The sequence below is a fragment of the Helianthus annuus genome, chromosome 13, assembly GCF_002127325.2.
Source record: "Helianthus annuus cultivar XRQ/B chromosome 13, HanXRQr2.0-SUNRISE, whole genome shotgun sequence".
Classification (NCBI taxonomy): domain Eukaryota; kingdom Viridiplantae; phylum Streptophyta; class Magnoliopsida; order Asterales; family Asteraceae; genus Helianthus; species Helianthus annuus.
In genome coordinates, this window is record NC_035445.2 from 163,577,963 (window position 1) to 163,605,712 (window position 27,750).

The 27,750-nt window shown below is 35.9% G+C and overlaps 3 protein-coding genes across 3 annotated transcripts; 2 read left to right on the forward strand and 1 right to left on the reverse strand.

The window, feature by feature from the left end:
- The first annotated feature begins 5,650 nt into the window (after positions 1–5,650).
- On the forward strand, positions 5,651–13,586 carry LOC110900113 (oxysterol-binding protein-related protein 3A). Its single transcript, XM_022147017.2, has 10 exons — positions 5,651–6,010; positions 8,224–8,317; positions 8,974–9,090; positions 9,169–9,241; positions 9,327–9,445; positions 11,101–11,222; positions 11,348–11,524; positions 11,635–11,779; positions 12,905–13,083; positions 13,167–13,586. The coding sequence occupies exons 1-10, from the start codon at positions 5,913–5,915 to the stop codon at positions 13,414–13,416; spliced, it is 1,374 nt and encodes a 457-aa protein (XP_022002709.1). The 5' UTR covers positions 5,651–5,912; the 3' UTR covers positions 13,417–13,586.
- Positions 13,587–15,801: 2,215 nt separating this feature from the next.
- Positions 15,802–18,874, forward strand: LOC110900114. The gene is made up of 3 exons (XM_022147018.2): positions 15,802–15,960; positions 18,446–18,528; positions 18,641–18,874. The coding sequence occupies exons 1-3, from the start codon at positions 15,882–15,884 to the stop codon at positions 18,671–18,673; spliced, it is 195 nt and encodes a 64-aa protein (XP_022002710.1). The 5' UTR covers positions 15,802–15,881; the 3' UTR covers positions 18,674–18,874.
- Positions 18,875–19,889: 1,015 nt separating this feature from the next.
- LOC110900115 lies at positions 19,890–27,433 on the reverse strand. The gene is made up of 7 exons (XM_022147019.2): positions 27,226–27,433; positions 24,035–24,073; positions 23,050–23,187; positions 22,224–22,363; positions 22,018–22,112; positions 21,452–21,564; positions 19,890–20,591 (listed from the first exon to the last, which is right to left on the reverse strand). Exons 1-7 carry the CDS (start codon positions 27,361–27,363, stop codon positions 20,085–20,087), a joined length of 1,170 nt encoding a protein of 389 aa, XP_022002711.1. The 5' UTR covers positions 27,364–27,433; the 3' UTR covers positions 19,890–20,084.
- Positions 27,434–27,750: the final 317 nt, after the last annotated feature.

Genomic DNA, 27,750 nt, shown 5'->3' on the forward strand with positions numbered 1-27,750 from the left:
CACAAACAAAAACCTACACATACAACCTCAAACTACAAACCATTTCTATAAAAATGGATTTCTCAACGTCCTCGTCATCCGTTGCAAATTTTTATTACAAAGAGTTTTTAGCGGATGAGGGTGACTCGACCGATGAGGAGGTCGAGCAAGAGGCGGTTACTAGTGCGTGCGAACTCGTGGCGCGGTATATGAAGCATTATACCACTACACCTGTTTTAAGCATTATACCATTAAAACGAGTAGTATTATGTGTATGTGTATGTGTTTTATTATTTATGTAATTTTTATTTAATTAATAAAATATTATTAGTATTAGTTTGAAAAAAAAAATAATAACTGGGTAATGATTGGTTGGGGCATTATGGGGCACTATACCACTACACTCGTTTTAAGATAATGCCCCATAATTCCCAAAAGCTAACTGGATCGACACATGACGCAAAATGCCAAAGATTGAAGCATTATCTTCCCCCTCCCAATGGTCTAAGTTAAAAACATGTCTATTACATGAAATAAAAATAAAAAAAATATTAAATCATTAGTAATGAATAAACAATATAGCTATGGAAGGTTTGGAATGGTCAAACTTGTTTGATTTTTCATCTACATAGTTCTTTATTACGCTTTGGTGCAACTTTTCTGTCCCGTTAGCATCTTGCTAGCGGGTTGTACTCTTTTTTTCTCTCTAGTTTTAAAACAACATTGCCATTTAAAAATATATTTTAGCTTGGAAACTTATGTATTATTTCTTTTGGAAAGCTAGAATTTATTCAAAAATACCATTAAGTAGTAAGTAGTTGGAACATAAACATGACGTAGTATAACCAACAACACCAAGAAGAGAAACATAACTAGTAACACCAAACGAAATGAAACCTATTGAAAACACCTAGCAGGAAACCTCTCCAGGTCGCCAACATAGCGACACACGATTAGCCCAATTGCGCACCCACAAGAACAAATTTGTTTTAATATCTTCCACAACAGCTGATTAATCTCTCCTCTGATCATTATTAATTAGATCGTTTCTCCACTTCCAAATAAACTAAATGGATGTATAAGTGATCGCAAAACCAAGCTTCTTCTCCTCTTCTATCGGTTTGTTGGCCTCACTCAATCATCCATGAGGAGGGAAGCCAAAGACTTAGCATAAAGTTGATCGATCTCTTCATAAAATAAGCAAGCAACTTATAAATACGTGCTCCACCTATTCTAAATTGAGCTTACATAACTAGCAAACTGTAAGAACAAGGATATGATTTTACAAGAATCTCCATGTAAAATACAACACATTTTTCGGCACCCACTTTAACCATTTAAATTATTCCACCAATCTTGTTGTCTAGGATTGCTCTTCCGGGAGTTAATAGAAAAAAAAGTTCCTGATTCACCTGCTTCCCGTTTCCAGTCATTTAACATGTATCTCGATGTAAAACGCAAGTATTAAAGAGTTATAATTTTGCTATTCAAAAAGGGGTAGCGACGCGCTTGTTACCCGTTTACCATCTATCTCGATATAAATTCATAAAATTTATTTAAAAGAAAACCTATTGTTAATGTTATTACAATCAAACCTTAAACATATATTATAATATTTTTTTGAGTTAATTGCTCGGATGGTCCCTGTGGTTTCACGTTTTTTCACGCTTAGTTCCCACCTTTTGAAAATAGCAGGTATGCTCCCTATGGTTTGTCATTTTGTTACTCGGATAGTCCCCAGAGTAAATGTTTGGGGACCATCCGAGGAACAAAATGACAAACCATAAGGAGCATACATGTTATTTTCAAAAGGTGTGGACTAAACGTGAAACCATAGGGACCATCCGGGCAATTAACACTATTTTTTTAGAATAACGACACACCCTCCTTAATTTTACACCGCAAATAATCAAAATGAGATTTAAACCCATACCACTTAATTAAGAAACTCTTTGCATTAATAATTATTTTAGTTGATAACATTTTACTTATCATGCAATTTTTTTAACCAAAAATAAAAAAAGAAATATATCGAAAACGAATGATAAGTATCTTTGACCGTTGAAGGTCCATGATCCTATATGAACTTTGTCACGTGGGTCTTCATCCCCATGAAAGTTCCTTTGTTGGTGATTAGAAAGAAAAAAAAAACATTTAAGGAATGTTTTATACTTTTAAAGTTATTTTTAATACATAAAATATAACCTTATTTACATGATCAATGTGTTGGCAATTATTGGATGGGTAAAAAAAGAGAGTAATTATTATTTAATTAGTTGGGACCATTAACAGCTTTATTGAAGGCAAAACCAGAAGGGTGTTGAAAGTGAGAGTATTGAAACCAACAAAAAGGGGATAAGTTTGCTCCAAGGGTTACCTTCCTCATGATTCCATCCACATTTGATTGTTTGTATCCATTATCCAATGCACTTTTTTAGGGAAAAAAATTATAAAAAATTAACATAAATTTAAAAAATATATATATAGAAAATTAAAACTTTTTTTGGTCTAGGGAAAAATTAAATTATGTTTTAGCAAATGAACATGAATTTATACTTGACTTTCGACTAACCATTTATGACACGACTACTTAACACGATATGACTCGATTCAAAACGAAACGAAATGGGTTAGTGTTACAGGTTAATGGGTCCGAGTCATAAACAGGTTGACACTTTAATGACATGATTAAAAACAGACATGTCCAACCCGCTTGACCAGTTTATGACACGTATAACATGTTTAACTTATCATACAAAATATGTTATTGGTCACACGACATGTTTATAAGCTATTTATCAAGATGACATATCTTTATAGTTTTATTATGAGTATATTGTATTTAAACATGGATTGTAAGTTTGGTATGTTTATGTTATTGTTTTAATCATGTCTTGTTATTTTCTAAACGTGTTGTGCGACATGTTATCGAATTGCTTAAATATTAGTGCATTAAACGTGTCGTGTCATTTGTGTTATTAGACTAATTACCTTTCATAATGTTAGATGTGTCGTGTTGAGACAAATAACACATTTAGTTAAATGTGTTGTGTGGTCAGAAAGTTTAATGTTTTAAAAGCTATAGACTTCAACTAGTGACAGATTAACTATCAGTGAATATGTCACATCCATCCAAAGTCCAAACTCTACAAGCCTGTATAATTAGCATGAAATCATTAATAGATTATAGATATGCAATTGGGCCTACTATGAAACTTCAAGATTAAGCCCAATAAATAAAATTAAAATTATTACAATTGCTTCATGTCCATTAGATAGGGTTCCTTCAAGATTAAGCCCAATAAATAAAATTAAAATTATACAATTGCTTCATGTCATTAGATAGGGTTCATTTGTCGATATAAATTTATCATACTTTATGTAACATAATAGATTAGTTTCTTTGTGTTGAACCAAATTTTAACGTGTGTGTAGCACAAAAATTGTAGTTTGAAAATATTTTGTTTTCTGTTATAATTTTTAATGTAAGATGTTTTATAAAATTCTAAGTATGTTGTTACAACGTGCTTGTTTCTTTACGTGTTAATATAGTTTTTTTTCTTTTTGAAATCGAGTTGTCAGTAGTAGGGGTGGGGCGTTCATCGGTCCGGTTTATTTGGTTTTCAAATTTTTGTACCCCAGACCAAAAACCAAACAAGACCAAACCAAATTAGGAATATGCAAAACAAATCAAATTCAACCAAATTCAATTTAGTTTGGTTTCGATTAAAAACCAAACAAACCAATTTCAACCAAATTTAACCGAATTGTACCTAAGAGCATTCATATCCATTCCATTATATTTTCACTCTAAATTACACTAAAAAACACTACATTTTCTCTCTCATTTTCAGTTAAATAATATTTTTTTATACCTTTATCATTATTTTTTCTCTCTCCTCCACTCACAACCACTTTCAAAGTACATTAAAAAATTATAGGGGGTGAACAGTGTCCCCCCAAATATACAGAAGAACAGTAACATTTTCCCTCCCCTCCACTCACAACCACTTTTTATACTCTTTATATTATAAAAACTCTACACACATAATTTGATGGCATGGATGTGAATGCTCTGGGTACTTTTTTTCCTAATTTATATTCATGTTTGTGTTCCAACTTTCGAACATCAGGTCAACAACTAATATACACCGAACGATAATTTGAATAAGGATGGAAATGAGTGGGCTTAATTTGTGAGTTGGACTTTATATTTATCACGTGGGCTAATAAAATTTATATGGTTTATTAAATATTATTACTTTTATTTAATAATTAATCAAATCAATGGTTTATTCGGTTATCCAAATAAACCGAATAAACCTTCTGAAAAAAACGTGGAACCAAAAACAAAATTCACAATTCGGTTTCAGTTAAAAACTAAACGAAAAACCAAATTCGTTATTCAGATCAGTTTTTTCGATTTCGGTTACGGTTTTTATTTGGTTTCGGTTTTTTCTGAATCCCCCTAGTCAATAGTAATGTAAAAGTGATTGAAGCATATACATACATGTTATCAAAGTTATCTCATATTTAGTGTTTTTCTTCTTCTTCTAAATTGACGTTAGGGCCAAGTTTCTGTTGCGTAGCGAGGCCAAACCGATTCTGGTTGAACAATCATAATAGAACTAGTAATAAGACCCGCTCGCATTGCGGCGCGGGTACTTCGCAAATATTGAACGGATTAGTCCAAATGTTATGTGATGTGTTAACCATATGAAAATGCACGTTTTGATGTATCCGATTGAACTCAATGTATCCTATAGTTATATTGCAGTTGGATCTAAACGTAACGTAAATCGAATTTATATCGTACAATCATAACGTATTATACGCCACCCGACTAACTCGAATTTATATCGTCAAGTCAAAAACTCTCAAGGGGGTCAAAGTGGCATTTACAAAGTTCATAAAAAGTTTGGTTAGAAATTGCATCTCCTAAACTTAAGTGCTAAGAAAGGGTAAAGATAAAATTTGATAAAGTTTTAGGGTAAAAAGGAAACGATAACAAAGTTGGGGCTGAAAAGGAAACTACCACAAATTTGGGGTGTCAAAAGCAAACTATTTGTAAAATTAAGTAGTAGTTTAGGGACTAAATTTGTCATTTTATAAAACTTTGAAGGTACCAAAGTAAAAGAACTAAATTGCAACATTGTGAAAGTACGGTGGAAGGGGAGGCAAAGTCAGTGGGGTTTCCACTGATTTTATTTTTTAAGAGCATTTAAGAGCATGTATAAGGGTGAGGGGTATGGTTAATCACTCTAGGGTGATTGAGTGATTTTCTACCCAATAATATTATGTCATGTCAACTCCCAATTTCACTCCTTATTTTTACACTCAATCAGAGGTATGGTTAATCACTTTAGGGTGTTTGAGTTATATATTTTTTGATTGGTTGTTCTCTCCTCCATCACCCTTCTCCACCTTCGGTGACTTTACACCGATTTCTTACCCTTTCTCCTACTCAAACACCCTAACTCAATCATGGGGTATGGTCACCAATCGGTAACACCCACTCAAACACCCACTCACCAAAGATATACCCCCACCCTAAAATGTCAACTTATTAGAACCGTTTTTCAAACCCGAATTATTTATGAACCGGGTCGAGAAAAGGGATCCGGGTTCGATTTCTCAAAGAAATATCGTGTATGTTGTTGACTTGAATGAAGAACCCGCCAATGCAAGCGTCTACGCCTGCCTCTTGTCGCACTACCAAATACCAATATAATATTATTTTATTATTATTATTATTATTATTATTATTATTATTATTATTAATTTCACATCGCATCTCTTCAAATTCACAAGATCTGGATTCAATTCTAATTCATCTTCTTACTATCACTAGATTCGTGATTTGTTTCATATAATAATAATTTAGCTTCAACTTCAAAAAGGGGAAAGTTATTCGGGTTCTAGGGTTTTCTGTTATGGCACAGAATCAAGGTAGTAGTAGTACTGGTGGTGGTGGTGGATTCTTTTCATCGATCGCTTCTAGTTTCTCCAGTTTTAAGAATCAAGTTAACGGGTAATCGTTCTAGATCCTTCTCTATTAATTTATTAATTGACCTAATTGAGGTCGATTTATGATCCGATTTTGTGTTTTTTTTACTTTGATTATGTGAATTTTGATCTGTGGAGTTGTGTGATTGATAGGATATGCTTGATTTGGTTCTAGTATTGTTGTTTGCTACTTGATTGATTAAGTTTTAGGTTTGATTAGGTTGTGGATTTTGTTCATGATTAGGGCTGTAAACGAACCGAACGTTCAGCGAACAAGCGAACCGGTCGTGAACCGTTCGGCGGGAAGTTCGTTTATGTTCGTGCGATTAGCTTAACGAACGAACACGAACAAAAAAATTTGGTTTGGTTAGCTTAGCGAACGAACACGAACACAGGTCTCGTTCGTTCATGTTTGTTCGTTTACGTTCGTTCGTGTTCGTTTGATTATATTAAAAAATAATAAATAATAAACTTTTTATCTAAACATATTGAAAAGTTGAAACCTTATTTTTTCTAAGTTAGCTAAAATTTGGACATTCTAAGACATTTTTGGGGATAATTATGTCCAAGTTAGTTAAACTTGATTCATCGTTTGGTGGTTGTAGTAGACTTCTTGTGTTTTGATTTATCATTTGATTGTTGTATTTAACTACTTATATCCAATATTTAAGGATAACACTGTTTTTTTTTTATTTTTTAGTTTCAAGTTAAATGTTCGTTTGTGTTCGTTTTTATTTGCTCGCGTTCGTTTGTGTTCGAGACCACCAGTGTTCACGAACTGTTCGTGAACAGCTGAATATTCTTAACGAACGAAGTAGTTGTTAATGGCGAATAGCGACAAATAGCGATAAGGTACCTATATGCTACATAGCGAATAGCGATAAATAGCGGACGGCTATTTTATAAATAGCGATACACTAGAATTTTTTTTTTTTAAATTTATATGTATATTATATCAAAATGCCCTGGTATATATATGCTATTTTACATGTATACTTAACAAAAAACCTAAAATCCAGCTATCTTATAGCTATATTTAATTTCTATTTATATTAAAAAAACAAAAAAAATCGCTATTATCGCTATCTATCGCTACAACCCTAATAGCGAGCCTAGACCTATACGCAACGTAGCGCGCTATAGCGATCGTTACGCTCGCTATTGACAACTACGGAACGAACACGAGCATAAATTTATGTTCGGTATGCGTTCGTGAACAGTTCGCGAACATGTTAATTTCCTTAACGAACGAACACGAACATGGCCTTGTTCGTGTTCGTTCGGTTCGTTTACAGCCTTATTCATGATTGATAGTTTAGATTGTGGACGGTTATTAGAAGTGAAATTGTTTGGTTTTTGTAGCTAAAGTTATGAGGTTATTGACTGTGACTGGTTGTATGAAATATTGTGATTCCTATTTAGATATCATTTGGCTATCAATGGTGTGTGGTTTGTTTAGCAAAAACAGCAAGACTTTTGCTTTAATCTATTGGATAATATGGACTGGTTTTATACTTCTATGTACTAAAAGTTATTACCCTAATGCTTAGAGAATATTGATGTTTAGCCATATTTGTTAATAGCGGTGGCTATGGTTGCTACAGTGAATAGCGTGGCGTATAGGTCGAAGGCAGTGGCGGAACTAGCCCAAAAAGTTAGGGGTATCCTATTTTTTTTAGGATCAGGGGTATCCTTTATATAACGGAAACGAAGTTGAGGGGTATTTTTACACTACGGAGACCAGTGGCGGATCTAGAAACGAAACTAAGCCGTAACGTTTTATAAATAAGCCGTAACGAAATCGAAAAAACGTCAAATTTTTCCAAAATTTACACTAATTTTTCCAAATTTTTCCGCGCCAAGCCGTAGCGGAGGTTGCCCCCCGGTAAGCCTTATGTCCGCCACTGACGGAGACGGGGTTGAGGGGTAGTCCGTGCCACCCCTACTCACACTATAAGTCCGCCACTGGTCGAAGGTCGCTACAGGGTATGTAGCCATAGATAGCGGGATTTCAGTTATTCTTTTAAATATAAGTAGCGATTAAATACAGCTGGATTTTAGGTTTTTGTTAAACATACATGTAAAATAGCGTGTATACCAGGGTATTTTGATATAATATACATATTAAGTCATTGTATAATTCAACTTAACCTATTCAGCACCTATGTGTTTACCTTGATGGGCGTGTATCACTTTTTCGTATAACCACGGTTTCATAATGATTATTTTCCTTTTTAGCTTGCTTGGTTATGAGGGGCTTGAAGTCATCAACCCTGAGGGAGGAACAGATGATGCCGAGGTTGAAGCACAAAGAGGCAGATGGAAGCAGGAGGTGAAGTAAATTATTTCTCTTGCATATATTTCATAAGCCCATCATTTTACATATTTAATTCATTTTGGCCACTTATAACATGCTCCTTGCAAAATTTTGTTTTTCTATGATCTCATGTATCTCCATCATCTTGCGGCTTACTTTTGGCTCATTCACAAGCCTCGGTTTACATTAATGAAGATAAAAGGACTCAATTTATATATATGTATATATATATATATATATATATATATATATATATATATATATATATATATATATATATATATGGTTAGGGTAAAATGAAAACTCCTATGAGCTGTGAGAACTTAGAGAACTCGGCCAAAACAAAGGTTTTTTCAAATTTTTTGTTTACCTAAAATCCTAAAAAAAACAACTTAAAAAAAAAGGTTTTTGTTGATTTACACCACCGTAGAAAACTCTTACAGTGGGTGTAAATGCTGATGTCAGCAGCTTTTTACAGCAGCGTAAAAAGGCTGCAAAACACCGCTCATTTTTTTACAACTATGTTCGTAACATTTTCATCTACGTTTGTGCAAAAAATGGTGGCAAAACTCGCACGGGAAGTCGGAGTTCTCTAAGTTCGCACAACTCGGGGGGGGGGGGGGTCTCTTAAATGTATATTTGTGTTAATCTCATCATCTATTTTTCTGCAGGAGCGTGACAGTTACTGGAGATCGATGCAGAAGTATGTGGGAGCTGATATCACATCAATGGTGACTCTACCCGTACTCATATTTGAGCCCATGACAATGCTGCAAAAAATGGCAGAGGTTTGCCCGACTTCATCAATACACTTGATATACGTTGCTTGTTTAATTGTTTATATCAAGACACTGTTATTTTTGTAGTTGATGGAATATTCCCATCTTTTGGAGTTAGCAGATGAATGCGAGGATCCATACATGCGATTAGTATATACAGGTCATGCATATTGGTACTTAAGTGTGTCTTATATACTTGCAAACACATGAAATATCTGAAATTGATAAATTTTATCCTATTACAGCATCCTGGTTTATATCAGTATATTATGCTTTGCAACGAACCTGGAAGCCGTTTAATCCAATTCTCGGTGAAACCTATGAAATGGTTAATCATTGTGGCATTACATTTATTGCAGAACAGGTAAAACTTAAACTTATATATACATTCTACGTATTTTTCTTTGGCAAGGGGCAATTATGGGCTTAAACTTTTACATGATTAACCTAGTGTCATTTGTTTCCGTCCAGATTTTTACTTAAAGAACTACTCTGGTTCCCCTAATGTGGTGTATGCTGATCTATGCAGTTAACATTGGTGATATATTGGTTATCGGTCCCTTGGTTTTAAATTGCGTGATGCGCTCCGATGCGTTCCGATGCGTTTAGTCCAAAAAACTGATGCGTGATGCGCGATGCGAGCGATAGTTAAAAATTATTTATACATAAAAACTTATAAAAACATACTTAAAGTAAAACAACTGACGTAATTAGAAGGTACGAGTTGTGTTTTTCGGTTCAAATCAAGCATACTAAGATGTTAATTATGGATTATGGAAAAAACCGAACACAGTTCATAAAATCTGGAAAAAAGCATAAGAAACAATGTTGCGTGCATCAAAGCGCATTATGCGAAATGCGCGCAATATTCTTGCATCACGTAAACGCATCGCATCAGCTGTTGTGATGCGCTCTCATTAGCGCATCGGGCGCATCACGCATTATGCGCGCATTTTAAAACCAAGATCGCCCCCCCTGTAAAATATCGGTGTCAAATATTGGTCAGAATATTGGTACCGATATTATTGGCGATATTGACCAATATTTGACAGATATATCACCGATTTTCCCGATATCAATACCTTTCTTTCTAGTTCTACCATTCGTTTTTCTTCTTATTGCTGCCATTAGTGTTTTAAGTTTTAATGTCTTAAGTTTTAGTTATTAATTGTTAGTGTTTTAAGTCTTAATCAGTTCCTACTTGCTTCAGTTGTTAGCGTTTTGCAAGTTGCAAAAGGTTACTTTGTTAATGGTAGGAGAGTATACTGAATTGTTAGTGTTAAATTGCTATATATATATATATATATATATATATATATATATATATATATATATATATATATATATATATATATATATATATATATAGGGTTGAGTTCATTTCAGAACTCTAAACAACTACAGAACTTTCAGAACTTCTAATAAACAGTCATTTTATATATAAGTTTTTGTATTTAGGATGTTTTTATCATCTGTTATATGTATTTCTTTGATTACATACATGTTAAAAGTAGTTTACATATGTTTAATTGCCAAAATTATATATATGTGTCATAACTAATTACATATATGTAAAAAAACTAGTTTACATATGTATAATTATAAAATTACATATAGAAAATGATAAAATTACTCTTAACATGTATGTAATCGTAAAAATACACATAATAAATGATAAAATTATCCTAAACATAAAAATATATAAATAAAAAGATTGTTTATTTGGAGTTCTGCGAGTTCTATAAATATTTATGGTTCTGAAATGATCCTGGCCCTATATATATATATATATATATATATATATATATATATATATATATATATATATATATATATATATATATTCTGCATGAAATTAAAATTACCGATATCCCACCGCGATAACCTATATCTCAGATATTCGTCCTTGACTGATATCCGATATTTTACCGCATTAACTGCATAGATGCTGATTAATTGCATTGTGCTATTGTATAAGATTAAGATGTGACTAATACTTGAATAATTAATATGAATCAGGTTAGTCATCACCCTCCTATAAGTGCTGCACATGCTGAAAACGAGCATTTCATATACGATATAACTTCAAAGGTGAAGACCAAGTTTCTCGGTAACTCTCTCGATGTTTATCCTCTCGGAAGGTAACTATCTCCACTACAGTTTCTTCACTTCTTGTGTATATCTAGACATATAGATTATAAAGTGATCTTGTCAATTTAACTTTTTAACAGTTCTGAGCTTGTTACTTTTACTGTGTTGCTTGCAGAACTCGTTTGAAGCTAAAGAAAGACGGGGTAATTCTAGAGTTAGTGCCCCCACCGACAAAAGTTAACAATTTAATATTTGGAAGAACATGGATTGATTCCCCAGGGGAGATGGTGTTGACCAATTTGACCACCGGAGACAAAGTTGTCCTGTATTTTCAACCCTGTGGTTGGTTTGGGTTCGTAACTAACGTTTTCACGTCTTTTCTTATTTTCAAATGTATAAAAAAAGTCCATCCCGTTTAATATCAAAATGATTCTGATTTATGTACTTGAAACATATTTGCAGCGCTGGTCGTTACGAAGTGGATGGATACGTATATAACTCTGAAGAAGAACCGAAAATATTAATGACGGGAAAGTGGAACGAAGCTATGAGTTACCAACCTTGTGATTTGGAAGGAGAACCCCTTCCAAACACTGAACTCAAAGAAGTAAGCTTTCACAACCATAAATAGAAAGAATTTTTTATATAAAAATGTAATTTTTTCGGGTAACGGTTGGTTTTTAGGGATGGGACTGGTACAATACCCGTACCGGTACCGAAAATATTGGTACCGAATTTGAACAAAACTGGGTACCGAATATCATACCAAATATATTGGTACGGTACGGGTATTTCGGTATTGTACCCGCTTTGGTACCACTTTATTTATTTATTTTTTTGAGCACTCCAAATAGGTACAATCGGTACGAGTACCAATACAGTTGGATACTAAATAGGTAAAATTGGTACGAGTACTAATATGATATGGGTACCAAATAGGTATATGAGTACCATAAATATCATAATACAAAATAAAACATAGAGTTAAATGCCATTTTAGTCCCTGTGGTTTGGGCCATTTTGTCAGTTTAGTCCAAAGGTTTCATTTTTTGTCTGTGGGTCCAAAAAGGTTTCATTGTTGCCATTTTAGTCCACTGGGTTAACTTCATCCTTTTTTTCTGTTAACGAGAAGGGCAATTTGGTCATTTTATATGGCCAAATTGCTCTTCTAGTTAACAGAATTACATATAAAATGACCGAATTGCCCTTCTCGTTAACAGAAAAAATGGATGAAGTTAACCCAGTGGACTAAAATGGCAACGGTGAAGCCTTTTTGGACCCACAGGCGAAAAATGAAACCTTTGGACTAAACTGGCAAAATGGCCCAAACCACAGGGACTAAAATGACATTTAACTCTAAAACATAATATAAAAGAAACCCTTTAAAGTTCTATATAAAAATCGGTACTAGTACCATTTTTTACCTGTACACGTACCAATACCAAATACTGAAATCAATAAAGCTGGGTACCGATACATGTACCGAATACCTATAATCGGTATGGGTACCGATAAATGACTCGGCATAAAACAAAAGTTCAAGCTGATGGCCACAAAGAACATGTTTAGGGTGTTAGATTGCATGTGCTGCTTTACTTGTGCTAATTTTGTAGCTACGGCTAATCATTCTCTTTATATAAGATGCTGCCTGCTATCAAATGACTGAAAGAAACAGTATAATGAGTTTGAAGACGGCTTAATTCGTTATTTTTTTTTTTTCTGAAATTTGAAGGTTTGGAGAGTTGCTGAGTCCCCTGCAGATGACAAATTCCAGTACACACATTTTGCACATAAAGTAAACAGCTTTACAACCGCTCCAAAGAATTTATTGCCATCAGATTCTCGCTTACGGCCAGATAGATACGCACTTGAGGCAGGTGACTTGTCTAAAGCTGGTTCAGAAAAGAGCATGTACGTCTCTCTCTCTCTCTCTCACACACACACACACACAATAATGTATTGAAAAATTGAACATAATGTTGTTGTTTTAACAGTCTTGAAGAGAAACAGAGGGCTGAGAAACGGATGCGAGAGTCAAAGGGTCAAGAATTCGTCCCAAAATGGTTTAACCAGACTGACCAAATTGCTCCCACACCGTGGGGCGATTTGGAGATTTACGAGTTCAACGGAAAGTATAATGAACACCGAGCTGCTGCTGATAGTTCCGGCACGGTTAAAGAAGTTAACATCAGCACGACCGAATTCAACCCTTGGCAATTCGGAAATGTTGCTGAAACCAGTTAAAGGAAGTTGGTTTATATGTTACTTATGTTTGTTTGCTACTTGTTACTTCTAGTTGTTTAAGTTTTACATAAATGTTTGTATGAGTAGATTCTTTTTGTTTGGTTTTGATTTGAATCATACTCTATTAAGTTGTTGAAAATTTTGGTTAATGTATCTGATTTCAGGACTTAGTTACGCGGTTGATATTGTCGTCTCATAAGCGAACTCGCCGCCTCTAAAGCAACAGAAGCCTGGTGTTCTGATCGCAAAGCCTTAGACGATACAATGTTGGTTAACAGCGGCAAACGCGTGCTAGAAGCCCCCTTTAGCAATGCCAATGACTTGACCACCAACAGTCACAATGACTTAGGCTCGTGTATCATGCGTCTAATATGCTCGTGATATGTTCACTTATGCTCTTTACCGGATGCCACATAAAATAATGAGGAGAGTGGGAATCGAACCTGAGTCACAAACAGTGGTGAAGCTTGAAAAAAAAGTTTGGGGGGTCGGAAAGTAACGGACCTAAAAAAAAATTTTCTATCGCGTAGTTTTGCGGTGTATGTTCGGGTCGGACGTCGGTGATTCGATTCGGGTTGGGTCGGGTCAAACATTAATATCAAATAAAAAACATTCTCAAACATTAAAAAAAAAGTTATCATTCTATTCTTCCACATAGCATAATCTAATAACAAAACAAGTTAACAAATCACCCTAAATTTCAAACTCTAACATCTATCTAAATCAAATCACAATAAGATTAAACAAATAAAATTAGACATAGTTACAAAATGATTCAACAAGTTTAGGGCAAAAATTCGGGCCAATTTCACCCCTAATTTCAACCTAAATCACATAAATTGCAGCCCTAAATTAAACCTAAAGATAAAAAAACACATACATTTAACCTTATGAAGATTGAAGAAGTCGAACAAGAGTACAAGACCACAACAACGAGCAGTGTTTTGGCTTTTGTTCTCGAACAGGAAGCTGAAGTCGAACAGTTCTGGAACCTGCATCCCCCCCCCTCTGCAGTTCTGGCTTGTGGCTTCTGTTCTTCTGTCGATGTCCCAAAGTAAACGAATTTGGGTTTTTTTTATAGGGTGGGCTTTTAAGTTGGGCTATATAATGATTTGATTTGAGTTATATAATATACATTCTAGTATTCTACCAAATATAATGATTTGGGCTATAATATTTGGACCAATTAAATATTTTATTTGGGCTATATAAATAAAAAATTTAAAACCGGGGGTCGAAAACATATATACCTATTTTTTTTTTATAAAACCGGGGGGTCGAAAACGTATACACCTACAAAATCCTATACGAAACGTACATATGTAACACTACTGACCGAAAAGTTCGGGGGGGCGGGCGCCCCTCCCCGCCCCTTAAATCCTTCGCCCCTGGTCACAAAGAATGCCAATTCTTTCCCCAACCACTCCACCACTACCTCATTAGCTTATGACTAGTTGTTAGTTCTACAAAACATGTTAACCATAAAAAGGATTAGTTTATGAGGATTAAAGTGAAAGGTAATATGCTATCACTCGACAATCGAAACTAATCAAACCGAACCATTTATATGTACATATTGTATTAAAGTGAAAGGTAATACCTTCATTTAATGTATTCATCTACTTCAAAAATTTAGCCCAAGTTTGATTTTGATTTTTAACCGAAATTAGCCGCACCTAACCAAAAATCGACAATCTAGCCGAATAAACTGAAAATCAACTGGTTAGTAAAATATTAATCGATAACTTCTGTTTCAATTTCAATTGAAGCTAGTAATCGAACCAAACTGAACAGTCTTCATCACAGGAAAAAAAAACTAGCATGATACATAGCCGAAAGAAGCTAATAACCGAACAACCTTCGTCACTGTAAAATAAATAAATAAAGGCAAATTGGATTTTAATAATCTCAAACTTTCTCAATTTGGCCGATAATAATCCAACTCAGTTATTTGCTGATAATAATTCAAACCGGTCCACTTTTAGCCTATAATAGTCCGCCGTTAAAAATAGCTTAACGGAGTTAAGTTTTTTTTCGAATCACAAACCGATGTTTTAGAAATTTTGATCAGAACGAGGAGACGAGTCGATTTATGTAAAACTTACCTCGAAACGGTGCTCCAAACAACCTGATTTTTGTTAATTGAAACTTTAAATACCCGAATTGAAGCACCGTTTTCGTCGTTTTGGGGCAGTATTTCGAGATAAATTTTACATCAGTTAACTCGTATCCTCGTTCTAATCAAAAGCCCTAAAACATCGGTTTGTAACTCCGTTAAACTATTTTTAACGCAAACTATTATCGACCAAAAGTGGACCATTTCAGATTATTATCAGTAAATAACTGAGTTAAGATTATTAGCGGTCAAATTAAGAAAGTTTGAGATTATTTGAACCGTTGAAAACTACCATTGATCTTGAACAACAACACACGCCTGAAGTCAACAAGAAGATCAAAGAGCAGCAATGGCGGTTATGCAGAAGCTCAGGATGTTCGTCGTTCAAGAGCCTATTGTTGCTGCTTCCTGCCTCATCGGCGGCTTCGGTATTCCCCTATTTTTTACTTCACAAACCCTAATTTTCTAGTTTCTCCGATCTAGTTCATTTTATGCATAATTCACCAGCTAGTTCACACTATATATGACTCATCTAGATCTTAATCCTGTTCTGGAACTGTAGGATCTTAATTCAATGAACTTGAAGTTTCGTGATTAGACAGACACATGTTTTGTTGAACTTGTTATGAATATCGTGTTCTATTTGCCATCCTTAAGGCGCAAGCTCGTTTATTAAACGAGTCTAAATAAAAGCTCGGGTTCGTTTAAGCTCGGCTCAGTTTGAGTTTTTAACGTCGGAAGCGGATTGGCCCGTTTACACCCCTAGCGGTAATATCTTGTAGAAAAGTGTTAATTTGAATTGGACTTAGGGTTTTGAATTCAGGAAGGGAATTAGGTGTAACGATAATAAACCTTTTTATGCCCCGCTTGCGGTGTGCACATATAATGTGGGCGCTCGGGGGGCAAAAGTGAAATGGTACTAACTTTAACGTTATTTTACTAATCTCGTGAAAATAACGTTAAAAGTGGCGGATGCAGAGGTGCACAAAATAACCGGTTAATTAACCGTAACCGGTTATTAACCGAAACCGTAACCGGTTAATAACCGATTTAGGAATAACCGGTTCAATAGGTTATTTAACCGTAGGTTAGTAACCGGTTATAAGTGTTTAGTATAATAACCGGTTATTAACCGGTTTTTTTAAACCGGTTTTTTAACCGATAGACTGGTTAACCGAAAAATTCAAAAAAAAAAAAGGCAAAAAAACCGGTTAATAACCGAAAATAACCGGTTAATTAACCGAACCGGTTAAAGTAATTAACCGGACCAGTTAAAAAAATAACCAGTTAAAGTAATAACCGGTTAAAGCATTAACCGGTTAAAGTCAAAAAGTCAAATTAACCGGTATAACCGGTTAACCGATCCGGTTATTAAAATTAACCGGTTTGTGCACCTCTAGGCGGATGGTTAATCATGCATCATGTTGTGACGTTGATAGCTGAAAGACACGGGGGGTACATGCACCAATCAGTCTCTCTCCCGATTGTTTGAGTGTTATGTGTCTTAGGTCCAAGGCTTGATACAAAACTACAATCGAGCCAGGGGTCTCACTGGAAGCAGCCTCTCTATTCCTACGGGTAGAGGTAAGACCGTCTACATCTACCCTCCTCAGACCCTACCTTAGCTTTGCTATTGGTGGGATTTACTGAGTATGATGATGATGATGATAATAAACCTTTTTCTTCCTATATACTTCAATTTATGCATAAATCACTAGCTAGGTTACAGTATATGATTCATCTGGATCTGTATCTTGTAACGGAATTGTAGGATATTGATTTTATGAAGTTGAAGTTATGTGATTACTGATTAGAAACATGTTTTGTTCATTAGTAATTTGTTTCATATTTGGTTAGTTTTTTTGCGTCTTCAATTTCGATTGGACTTAGGGTTTTGTTTGAGATTTGAATGCTTTTGGAAGAACAGGCCATCACATTGTTTAAAATACTAAAGAAACCGCATACCCACCAACCACCGAAGCTAGATACATAGATTGCAGGAAGTCACAGTGATGAAATCAATGGGTGTGCTTACTGATGTAGCCTATGTTGTCAAAATTGCACTAGGCGCAAAAGTGCAGCGCACGGCATTTGCGCCTATCCTGGATAGGTGCATTTCAGGCCAAGTTCTGGCCAAAATAGTCTGAACAGGTCTAAAACGGCCTACACTAAAATGGTATTTTTATACTATGCATCTTGCACCTAGGCTCCGGGTAAGGCCTATGCACCTTTAACAACATAGGATGTAGCTAAACACAAGAACCTAAGGAGTTTTTTCTTCAAACATCTTCAAGGGAGCTGATGTCTGCAGGCGCGCAGACGTTACCCTTGAAGACTGTTTGTTTGTTTTTTTTTAAACAGATCTGAACTCAGCTTTTTTCATCTTAAAAAATAAGCTAAGGACCCCCTTCTTCAAACATCTTCACAAAAAACCCTAATATACTCCTCCCCCATATACGCTTAAAACATCAGCCCTCTTCTCCTCGCCGCCGCTCCTCCTCTTCTGACCAGTTTTCTGGCGACCTCCCTCTTCTCCTCGCCGTCCGACGACCTCCCTCTTCTCCTTGCAGACAGTAAAAAACAAACAGTCTTATATTTTTAGCTTGCAGAGCTTCAGACCACATCTTCAGTTGCAGACATGAAAACAGATGAAATCAGCTTGCAGACAATTTATATCTGCAAAAACAAACAGCACCCAAGTAAAGTGGTGTAACTGTTCATATATATGATGTTGGGAGGTGTAATTTAGTATAGGATTTAGGGGAGAAAAAGCTTAGCAATTCAAAAATAAAAATGATACATGTCTTCAATATTTAGGTTATGTATGAAGTATGAGATCCCCCCCCCCCCCCCCCCCCCCCCCCCCGATTTTAATAATCTTGTTATTAACCTGATTATTACTGTAAATATTAGGGCTCGCTCTTCCTGCTTTCGTGAGGCCTATGCTGGATTCCTTTGAATCAACCAAACAAGCTCCTCAGCCTGCATTAAGTGATGTGAGTGACACGTATTGTTATCAAGTTTAAATTTCTTTTCGACGAACACTTATTTTCCACTTGAGGTTTTAGCTTGTTTTTGACACTGCCAGCTAATAATGAAATATTGCAGGTGGTTGCAGGTATGACTGGTAAAAAGGAATGATGATATAACTCTACTTATTGGTGCCCAGAAAACAAAGAAATTGTTGTGTGTTTATTCGTTGAAATGTTCCGTAATTGTACTCGTTTAGACCATGCTCTATAGACCTGGATTAATAAGATTTCACTGTAGACTAAAACATTTGTGCACACTGGATTAGTGAGATGATCCAATGAAATATGTTCCATTTGTTTCTATTTGAAAGCTGCATATGTTATACTAACAAAACTTTTATAACTGGTTCAACACTTAATGGTTCAGACTGTTTGTTTCACGAGCAGATGTCTGAATGGTTCAGACATTTGTCTCTGAATGGTTAAGACCTCTAATCTGAATTGGTCAGACGTTTGCCTCTGAACGGTTAAGCATTATAAAGGCTCTTAATGGTTCAGACCTCTTACTGGTTCAGCACTTAATGGTTCAGACCTCTTACTGGTTCAGCACTTAACCATTCAGATGTTGCCAAACAGCCCCTAAAGCTCTGATTTTGACTTCAAATATAACTTCTGTTTTCATCAGTTTTTAAACTCCGATAGGTTTAGGTAGAAAATGATGAAATAAGAATGTAAGAGTAGAAATGAGTAGAATTTGACGGTCAAAGTGTCCAAAATTTTCGAAAATCGATCAAACTTCTTCAAACGTTTCTAGTTAATTCACAAGTAGATACGAGCCATATGCTCTGATACCACTTGAAAAATGTTGCGTTGGAGATTCTGTGTAGAATTGTTTGACTTTGTGGAAAAGCGGTTTGACTTTAGAGTACATGGCATGTTTATATCTGCCCTCTTTTATTATTCATTCAAAAAGTGCATTCAGCTGTGTTTGTATTCGTTGTACAACATCAAGTCTAGATCATTTTTTTGGTTTAGACATAGGTTTGATTGTAATTGTTTGCTTTGGCAAGAATGGCGTAAAAACCCTCTGTATTCGTTGTAGTTTTTTTTTTTTTTTTTTTTTTTTTGAAGAGGTCCTCGCTTTGAGGACCTTCTGTGTGTTAATTAAGTTGATCGTTCAAAAAAAAAGTTGTGTTTGTATTCATTCGAAAAGTGCATTCCGTCGTATTTGTGCTTCCGTTTTACATCACCAAACGATGAAAACTTAGGCGCCACATCATCCCTCCATTTCCTTTGCGACGTTGGATGCACATGTGTGTATCCATGCGATAGCTCCCTATCAAGGGTAGCAAACAGAACCAGGTTCTTAACTTCATGATGGTGTGTTTTTTTTTTTAAAGAACTAGATTTTCATTCCAATCATCAAGGCAAATTACATAAGGATAGCAGGTAGACGAGCAACAAACTGCGCCGCCAACAAACTGTTCTTTTGATTACAAAAAGAACAACACACCCTTGTAAAAAAAGAGATTAAAAAAAAGTGTAGTAATGTGAACAAAATTGTAATATAACATAAACCTTCACTTGGCATTTCCATTCTCTTTAATAACCCATTGTCTATTAACTTGACCTCTTGAATTATTCCCTCTGTAATTGCCTCTAGGCCTCGAGCCTCTACGGTTACTGCTACTCGCCTTAGAAACACCACCATCCGTTCTAGATTCAGTCGCATGTTCACCATTTATGGCTTCTTTGTCTGATGTGGCGACAGAGGTGGTGCGGTTGCTTCTTGGCCTCCAGTTTCTACGGTTACTGCTACTCAGCTTAGAAACACCACCATTCGTTTTAGTTTCGGTTACATGTTCACTATTGATGGCTTCTTTATCTGAGGTGGCGGCGGTTGATGTGGTGGGGGCGGGGCGGGGAAGGAACATTCCGGGCATCAAAACTTCAGTCTTTTTAGGCTCAATCAAGCCGTTGTTCTCCTGCTGTAGCTTCAGGATGACCTCGAAATTCTGCCGCCTTGTGTTTTCGGAATCCGAGTGAAGAAGCGTGTCATTTTCTATGTCGTCGGCATTTTCAAGATTCTGAAAGTAAAATTCATGACAAATGATTATTACGGAATGTAAATTGTTGCAAACGAAGGGCGTCATTTTGACCTATCTATTTATGAATAGGTTGATTATTATGTTTTATCTCAAACGGGTCAAACAGGTCAGAAGTAGGACACAATGTATGTCTAATGTATAAATCATCCTAAATGATTTTAATCAAAATATTTGACTAATATAGCAAGAAGATAACTTTTAAATCATATTTGACATTTACTATTTATAAAAAAAAAGAGTTAAATGCCATTTTAGTCCCTGTGGTTTGTGTCATTTTGCCAGTTTAGTCCAAAGGTTTCATTTTTAACATGTGGGTCCAAAAAGGTTTCACAGTTGCCATTTTAGTCCACTGGGTTAACTTCATCCATTTTTTCTGTTAACCAGAAGGCCAATTTGGTCATTTTGTATGTAATTCTGTTAACTAAAAGGGCAATTCAGCCATATAAAATGACCGAATTGGCCTTCTCGTTAACAGAAAAAACGAATGAAGTTAACCCAGTGGACTAAAATGGGAACTGTGAAACCTTTTTGGACCCACAGGTTAAAATTGAAACCTTTGGACTAAACTGGCAAAATGGCCCAAACCACAGGGACTAAAATGGCATTTAACTCAAAAAAAAAAAATCCAACACATTCGGGCAAAAAGTGTCGTGGGTCAACCCGACCCGTTTTTAAAAAGTACAAAAATGTATGTTTTTGACCCATTATCCGACCCGCTCACTTTGCCACCACTTTTCCAACGATCAAGTACTACGATTATACAATTTAAAGTACAACAAGCACCACATGATATCGTCAAGAAACTTAATTGCGGACTAATAATAATTTTGTAGACATACCAACTGAGAATAACCCTCCACCAAGTCGAGCACGTGTTCAATGTCTTTAGCATGGAACACCTTACGGCACACTGGGCAAGTACCCATCCCGTCTTCAGGGTCTTTATTCATATCTATTCGATAACAACGTTTAACAAAGTCAGATATCTATATTAACCAGATAATGACAAAAAGAGAAACCCATATAACCAAAATGCCTTCTCATTCTATACAAAAAAAAAAAAAAAACTAGACCAAGTTTTAATATAGAGTAAACTTCCATTTTGCTCCCTGTGGTTTGCTCACTTTTAACGGTTTTGCTCCAAACCTTTAAAAATAGCCATTTTGCTCCCTCATGTTTCGGTTTTTTTGCCAGTTTGCTCCCCGCCTCTAACTCCATCCAAATTGTCTTGTGTTTCCATTTTGCTCCCCACAGGGAGCAAACCGGCAACAAAACCAAAACATCAGGGAGTAAAATGGCTATTTTTAAAGGTTTGGGGCAAAACCGTTAAAGTGACCAAACCACAGGGAGCAAAACGAAAGTTTACTCTTTAATATATACATTAAAGCCCCTAAACTTGATTCACCTGATTGAGTTTTAATCTCATGTAGACTGGATGAATTAGCACGATCGGTTTCTTTATGCGTCTGGAGCCATTTCCACCACCTTATTATACATTCACTGCATTCAAATAACAATAAGTTAAAAACGGTAAAATTCATTATCAACATCTAAGCGCAATTAGACCGTTATTACTTGTTTCAGAAGAAACGAAAGTTATTTACCACTTACCGGTGGAAGCAATGGAAACACGACATCAGTTTCATAAACGATTGAGCATTATCCGATGCACCGTCGTCGAGCAAAGGAGATAAACACAAAGGACAATCTCCATCAGGGTGATTCATGCTCGTAAGCTTCTCTACTGCTTCCTAGTAAAAAAATAAGCGAATAATTATCAAAGCGCGTCTAAAGTCTAAACACCGTCTCCGACGCCTCGTTTTATCATAACTCATTATTTGTTTCTAATTATCTGTAAAAACAATCACTTAACATTCAGCGAAACTGTTCGGCGGGAAGTTCGTTTGTGTTCGTTTGTTTAATAAATGAACGAACACGAACATCAAATCAAATTCCGTTCGTTTTGTTAGTCAAACGAGCATGAACAGGGACCGCGTTCATTCATTTATGTTCGTGAACGTTCGGTAACATCAAAATTCCCGGTACAAGATAGGGGTGGTTTGTGTTCGTTAATGTTCATAAACGCTCGTTTGTGTTTGCTTGCCTTCATTTGTGTTCGTCTGTGTTCATGAACTTTCGTTTGTGTTCGCTTTTGTCCAGTACTTAAAATTAACGAACAAACACAAACGAACACGAAGACGTTCATTTCCTTAACAAACGAACACGAACAAAAAATCTCGTTTGGTAAGTGTTCATGAACTGTTTGTGAACACATTATTTTTCCTTAATAAACGAACACGAACAAGGTTGTTGTGTTCGTGTTCGTTCGGTTCATTTGCAGCCCTCACACCATGTTAACAATATATTCACGGAAATTACTTCCGCAACTCATGAAAATGAACTACAAATACTTAAGTTATCTAGGTTAGTAATATACCTCGCAAAGTGCTACAAGCATCGAAGTTGAAGAGAGTTCACAAGCCTTGTTATGGATACCGGCTACGAGATGATTTTGTCGTTGTTGATCTAGACCCTTGGAATCTATAATCATGATGTCCGGTGGTTCATCTGGATACTACAGTAAAAAGTTAATATTTGTTACCGTGAAAACTCATACAAAAGGGATGAAACGTCAGCTAGGAACTAGTATCCGAGATGCACGACTTGTATAAAAATGTTAAAAAAAAAGTGTCGTCATCATCATCATACTCGGTAAATCCGACCAATAGCAAAGCAAAGGTAGGGTCTGAGGAGGGTAAGATGTAGACAGCCTTACCTCTACCCCGTAGGAATAGAGAGGCTGCTTCCAGTGAGACCCCCCGGCTCGATGGTAGTTTTGCATCAAGCCTTGGATATAAGGCAAATAACACTCAGCAATCGGGACAAAGACTGATTAGTGCATGTACCCTTTTGTCTTTCAGCTATCAACGCCACCACATGATGCATGATTAACCTTCCTCAGCTTTTAACGTTATTTTCACGAAATTAGTAAAATAACGTTAAAATTAGTGCACTTTCACTTTTGCCCCCCGATGGCCCACACATATATACATTATACGCGCATACTGCAAGCGGGGCGTAATGTTAAAAAAAAAGTGTGACTTTCATATAACTTGAAAATGCATAAAAAACTATCATAAATCCTACATCTCATGATCTTGTTTTTAAAAAGCACGTGCTTCAAGGCGTGAGCGGTGAGGCAAAAGCTTCACATCATGTAAACCATTCATAATTTCTTCATCCTCTTGGTCAGTTTTACATATCACATATCAGTCTCCTTGAAAATCTAATTTTGACCCGCGTGTGCAAAAAGAGCCCCCTCACGCAAGCTCGTGAAGGTGTGATTTGGTTAATAGATGATATCCAAATGTAAGGTTATTAAACAATGCAAATGGTACTCCATTTTTAGATGCCTTAAATACCTTGGAACTTGCTCGTATTCCTATAACGGCTTCCACAAACTGCAAAAAGGAACAACATCTGAGTTTGAGATCTTATAACTGTCAAAAGACAAATTTTGATTCATATGGTTGTTCATCATGTGGAGTTCCCTTGGTTTTAAAAGACTTCTTGCACTATGAAGTGTTTAGGTCCCAAAAATCGAGATGCGAGGCATTACTCTATGTCATAGTTATTAAAGGCGCTAGGCGCACTCAAGGCGCATAGGCCTCGCCTGGGGCCTAGGCACAAAGCGCAAAAAAAGCAAGGGCCTGAGAAAAATAAAGCGCATAATGAAAAAGTATTTAAAATATATTATGTATTAGAAAAAGAATACTATTCTTTAAATAAAAAATAACAAAATCTATTATATAACACTTTATATCATTTATTTAGTACCAAAAGTTCTAAAATATTAGTGTATTAGTGTAGAAAAGTAGTTTTCCTTAGATAAAAGTACGGATCTGGCTAGAATCTTGCCGGAATTTCGAAAATTTGGCCGGAAACTCTCCGGAATCTAGGAATCTCGTCGGAATGTGCACCTGAACCATCACCTGGAGAATTAAAGCACAATTTCCTCGACTTAAGGCGCAACTGCCTCGCCTCGCCTCGCCTCGCCTAAAAAATGGGCCTAGGCGCAAGAGACGATGGCTTTTAACAACTATGCTCTATGTGCAACCAAATAAGCTTTATGCTTGGTTTTAAAATGTGTGATGCGCTCCGGTGCGTTTAGTCCAAAAAACTGATGCGCGATGCGAGCGCATCACGTATGTGATGCACTCTTTATATAAAATATTAAAAAAATATTTATACATAAAAACTTATAAAAAACATACTTAAAGTAAAACAGATGACGTAATAAGAAGATAAGAGTTGTGCATTTTGGTTCAAATCAAGCATACTAAGATATTAATTACTGAAAAAACCGAACCCAGTTCATAAAATCTAGGAAAAAAAACATAAGAAACAATGTTGCGTGCATCAGAGCGCATTATACGAAATGCGCTCGCATCACGTAAATGCAACGCATCAGCTGTGGCGCTGCACTCTCATCAGGGCATCACGTATTATGCGCGTATTTTAAAACTAAGGCTTTATGTACAGCCAAAAGCATAGTTGTTAATAGCGGCTATAGCGACCGCTATAGCGCGCTATGTAGCCATGCGACGTAGTGTCGCTATATGGGTCATAGCGACAAATAGCGATGATAGCGATTGTTTTTTTTTTTTTATTGATGTAAATAGCAATTAGATATAGCTATAAAATAGCTGGATTTATAGGTTTTTGTTAAATATACATGTTAAATAGCATATACACAAAGGTATTTTGATGTAATATACGTATAAAAATTTTCAAAATTCTTTTTCTAGTGTAAACGCTATGTATAAAATAGCCGTCGCTATTTGTCGCTATTCGCTACGTAGCCTACAGGTGCCTTGTTGCTATTTGTCGCTATTCGCTATCGACAACTATGGCCAAAAGTTGCAACTCTCTCTATCTCTTTTACATATCAAGCTTCTTCTTCGTTACGTTAAGCATTCAGGGTATTTTCATCCTTTTTGTCGTTTTTAGACATCGTTCGCCTCCAAAGGAGTTCCAAATCCAAATTTCAAATACACTAATAAAACCATTTTCACTACATTTTGTTTTTTAGTAAGGTTTAATTTTGATTTTTTCGCCAAATTAATATAATGACCCCTGAGTCAAATCAGCATTGAAGCATCTGATGATCCAGCAACCCGATCCCGACTCCAAATAACCCACCCAATTCAAATAATTAAGGCTGGCAAATCGTGTCTTAACAGGTTTAACAGGTTTCTGACGGCGCGCACAACATAAGTTTCAAACATGATTACGACTCGTTTAACTACTTTCTACCTCATGTTTATAAAACAGTTTTATGTTTTACGTACAAAGATGAATAAACAATAGATCCTAACATTGTAATTTTAATTATTTTAAAAATTAAAAAAGTCAAAGGGTGTATTTTTCAGTCAAACAGGTCTAATCGTGTCTTAACAGATACCCAATTGCCAGCCCTGCAAATAATTAAAAACCCCACCTAACTTAAACTACCAAAACCAGTGTTGTAAAAATCGCTACTAGGCGGCGATTAATCGCTAGTCGGCCAGTGACTGAGTAGTTTTTCGTTAATCGGTCCATTAATCGCTAGTCGGGCCTAGTCGGTCCTAGTCGGGTCTAATCGGGCCCAGTCGGCCAGCCAAAAATCGGCGATTCCGACCAGAGTCCGGCAAAAAACCTGTATATTCCGGTCAGTTTCCAACCAAACCATGTGAATTCCAACAATTAATCTTGTATACTTAAAAAACTGAGTCGGGTAAGAGTTAAAACCTAGCTACTTAAAATATATATCTATAAAAATGTGTATATGTATACATAAAACTGAAAATCTATGCAGTTAATATCGGTGATATATCGGTTAGATATCGGTTATATCGGTCATATCGGTCCCCAAGTAAAATATCGGTGTCAAATATCGGTCAGAATATCGGTACCGATATTATCGGCGATATTGACCGATGTAACCGATATTTCACTGAATTATTATTGTTAAATATTTCACCGATATTTGACCGATCTAACCGATATATCACCGATATAACCGATATATCACTGAATTATTATTGTTAAATTGCTACATATGTAAATTTTTCATTATATTAAAAATTTAAAATTACCGATATCCCACCGATATCTCACCGAGATAACCTATATCTCAAATATCGGTCCTTGACCGATATCCGATATTTTACCGCATTAACTGCATAGCTGAAAATTACATATAAAAAACCCGATCCGATTAATCCCGATAATCCCGAGTAGTCGCTAGTCCCCACGGACCCCACCTCACCTGCCGACTGACTAACGACTAGCGAGTTCTCCAACCTTGACCAAAACCCTAATTCAGCATCAATAACCAACATTTCAATAACACACACAACTAATTTCAAAAAAAAAAGATTAAAAAAACCCAACTTCAAATAAACTAATTACCCATCTATTTAAAAACACAAAATCAACAAAACAGATAACTAAAAAACTAAACTTTCTTGAAATCAGAGCATAAAAATGTCATCTTTTTAATGATCAACAGACTGTATACACATAAACAGGTGGATAGAATGAAAGATGGGGATCTTGAAAAGGGGAAAACCTGTTGAGAGGAAACATCAGCGGTTCTGGGCTTGATTAGAAGGTTGAGATGAGGTGGGTATTGTGAGATAACCAGACAATCGTCACCGTACACGGATTGTGCAGCCTCCACTTCGATCACTACTTCCTCTTCTGCCATTGTTGTTATTATTATTCACTGGTTTTTAGGGGATTTTTGTTCCCGGATCGTTGGGGGGTTTGGGTTACTTTGGCGGTCGGGGTATATATCAACTTTTTTTTTTTTTTTTTTTTTTTTTTAAACGGCACAGAATCAATCCCGAACATTCTCGGGGTACCCACTAGACAAACAGAGTATTCCGAGAGTAACGCGAGTTCATCACCAATTCCGGGAAAAACCCAGTAACCCATCCGTCCGTATGCACAACGGTGAAATTACTGGTAAAACCCGTGTGGCTCAAGGATCCAACCCAAGTTTCCTTGGGTCTCCTATCATTGCCCATCAGTGCCTCACTCTGCACCAAGTGAGAGTTGAAACTGTATCTCTCAAAAGACATACAAGTCTTTC

Bases quoted from the DNA above. Each gene is read 5' to 3' on its own strand.
- LOC110900113 (XM_022147017.2), top strand. From the start codon at position 5,913: ATGGCACAGAATCAAGGTAGTAGTAGTACTGGTGGTGGTGGTGGATTC. The intron at 9,091-9,168 runs GTTTGCCCGACT...TTATTTTTGTAG, and splicing joins TGCTGCAAAAAATGGCAGAG to TTGATGGAATATTCCCATCT. The intron at 11,780-12,904 runs GTAAGCTTTCAC...TGAAATTTGAAG, and splicing joins CAAACACTGAACTCAAAGAA to GTTTGGAGAGTTGCTGAGTC.
- LOC110900114 (XM_022147018.2), top strand. From the start codon at position 15,882: ATGGCGGTTATGCAGAAGCTCAGGATGTTCGTCGTTCAAGAGCCTATT. The intron at 15,961-18,445 runs GTATTCCCCTAT...TGTAAATATTAG, and splicing joins CTGCCTCATCGGCGGCTTCG to GGCTCGCTCTTCCTGCTTTC. The intron at 18,529-18,640 runs GTGAGTGACACG...GAAATATTGCAG, and splicing joins CTCAGCCTGCATTAAGTGAT to GTGGTTGCAGGTATGACTGG.
- LOC110900115 (XM_022147019.2), bottom strand. From the start codon at position 27,363: ATGGCAGAAGAGGAAGTAGTGATCGAAGTGGAGGCTGCACAATCCGTG. The intron at 23,188-24,034 runs GTATTTAAGGCA...TTTTTACTGTAG, and splicing joins GAATACGAGCAAGTTCCAAG to TATCCAGATGAACCACCGGA. The intron at 20,592-21,451 runs GTATGTCTACAA...TTTTACTTTCAG, and splicing joins TGGAGGGTTATTCTCAGTTG to AATCTTGAAAATGCCGACGA.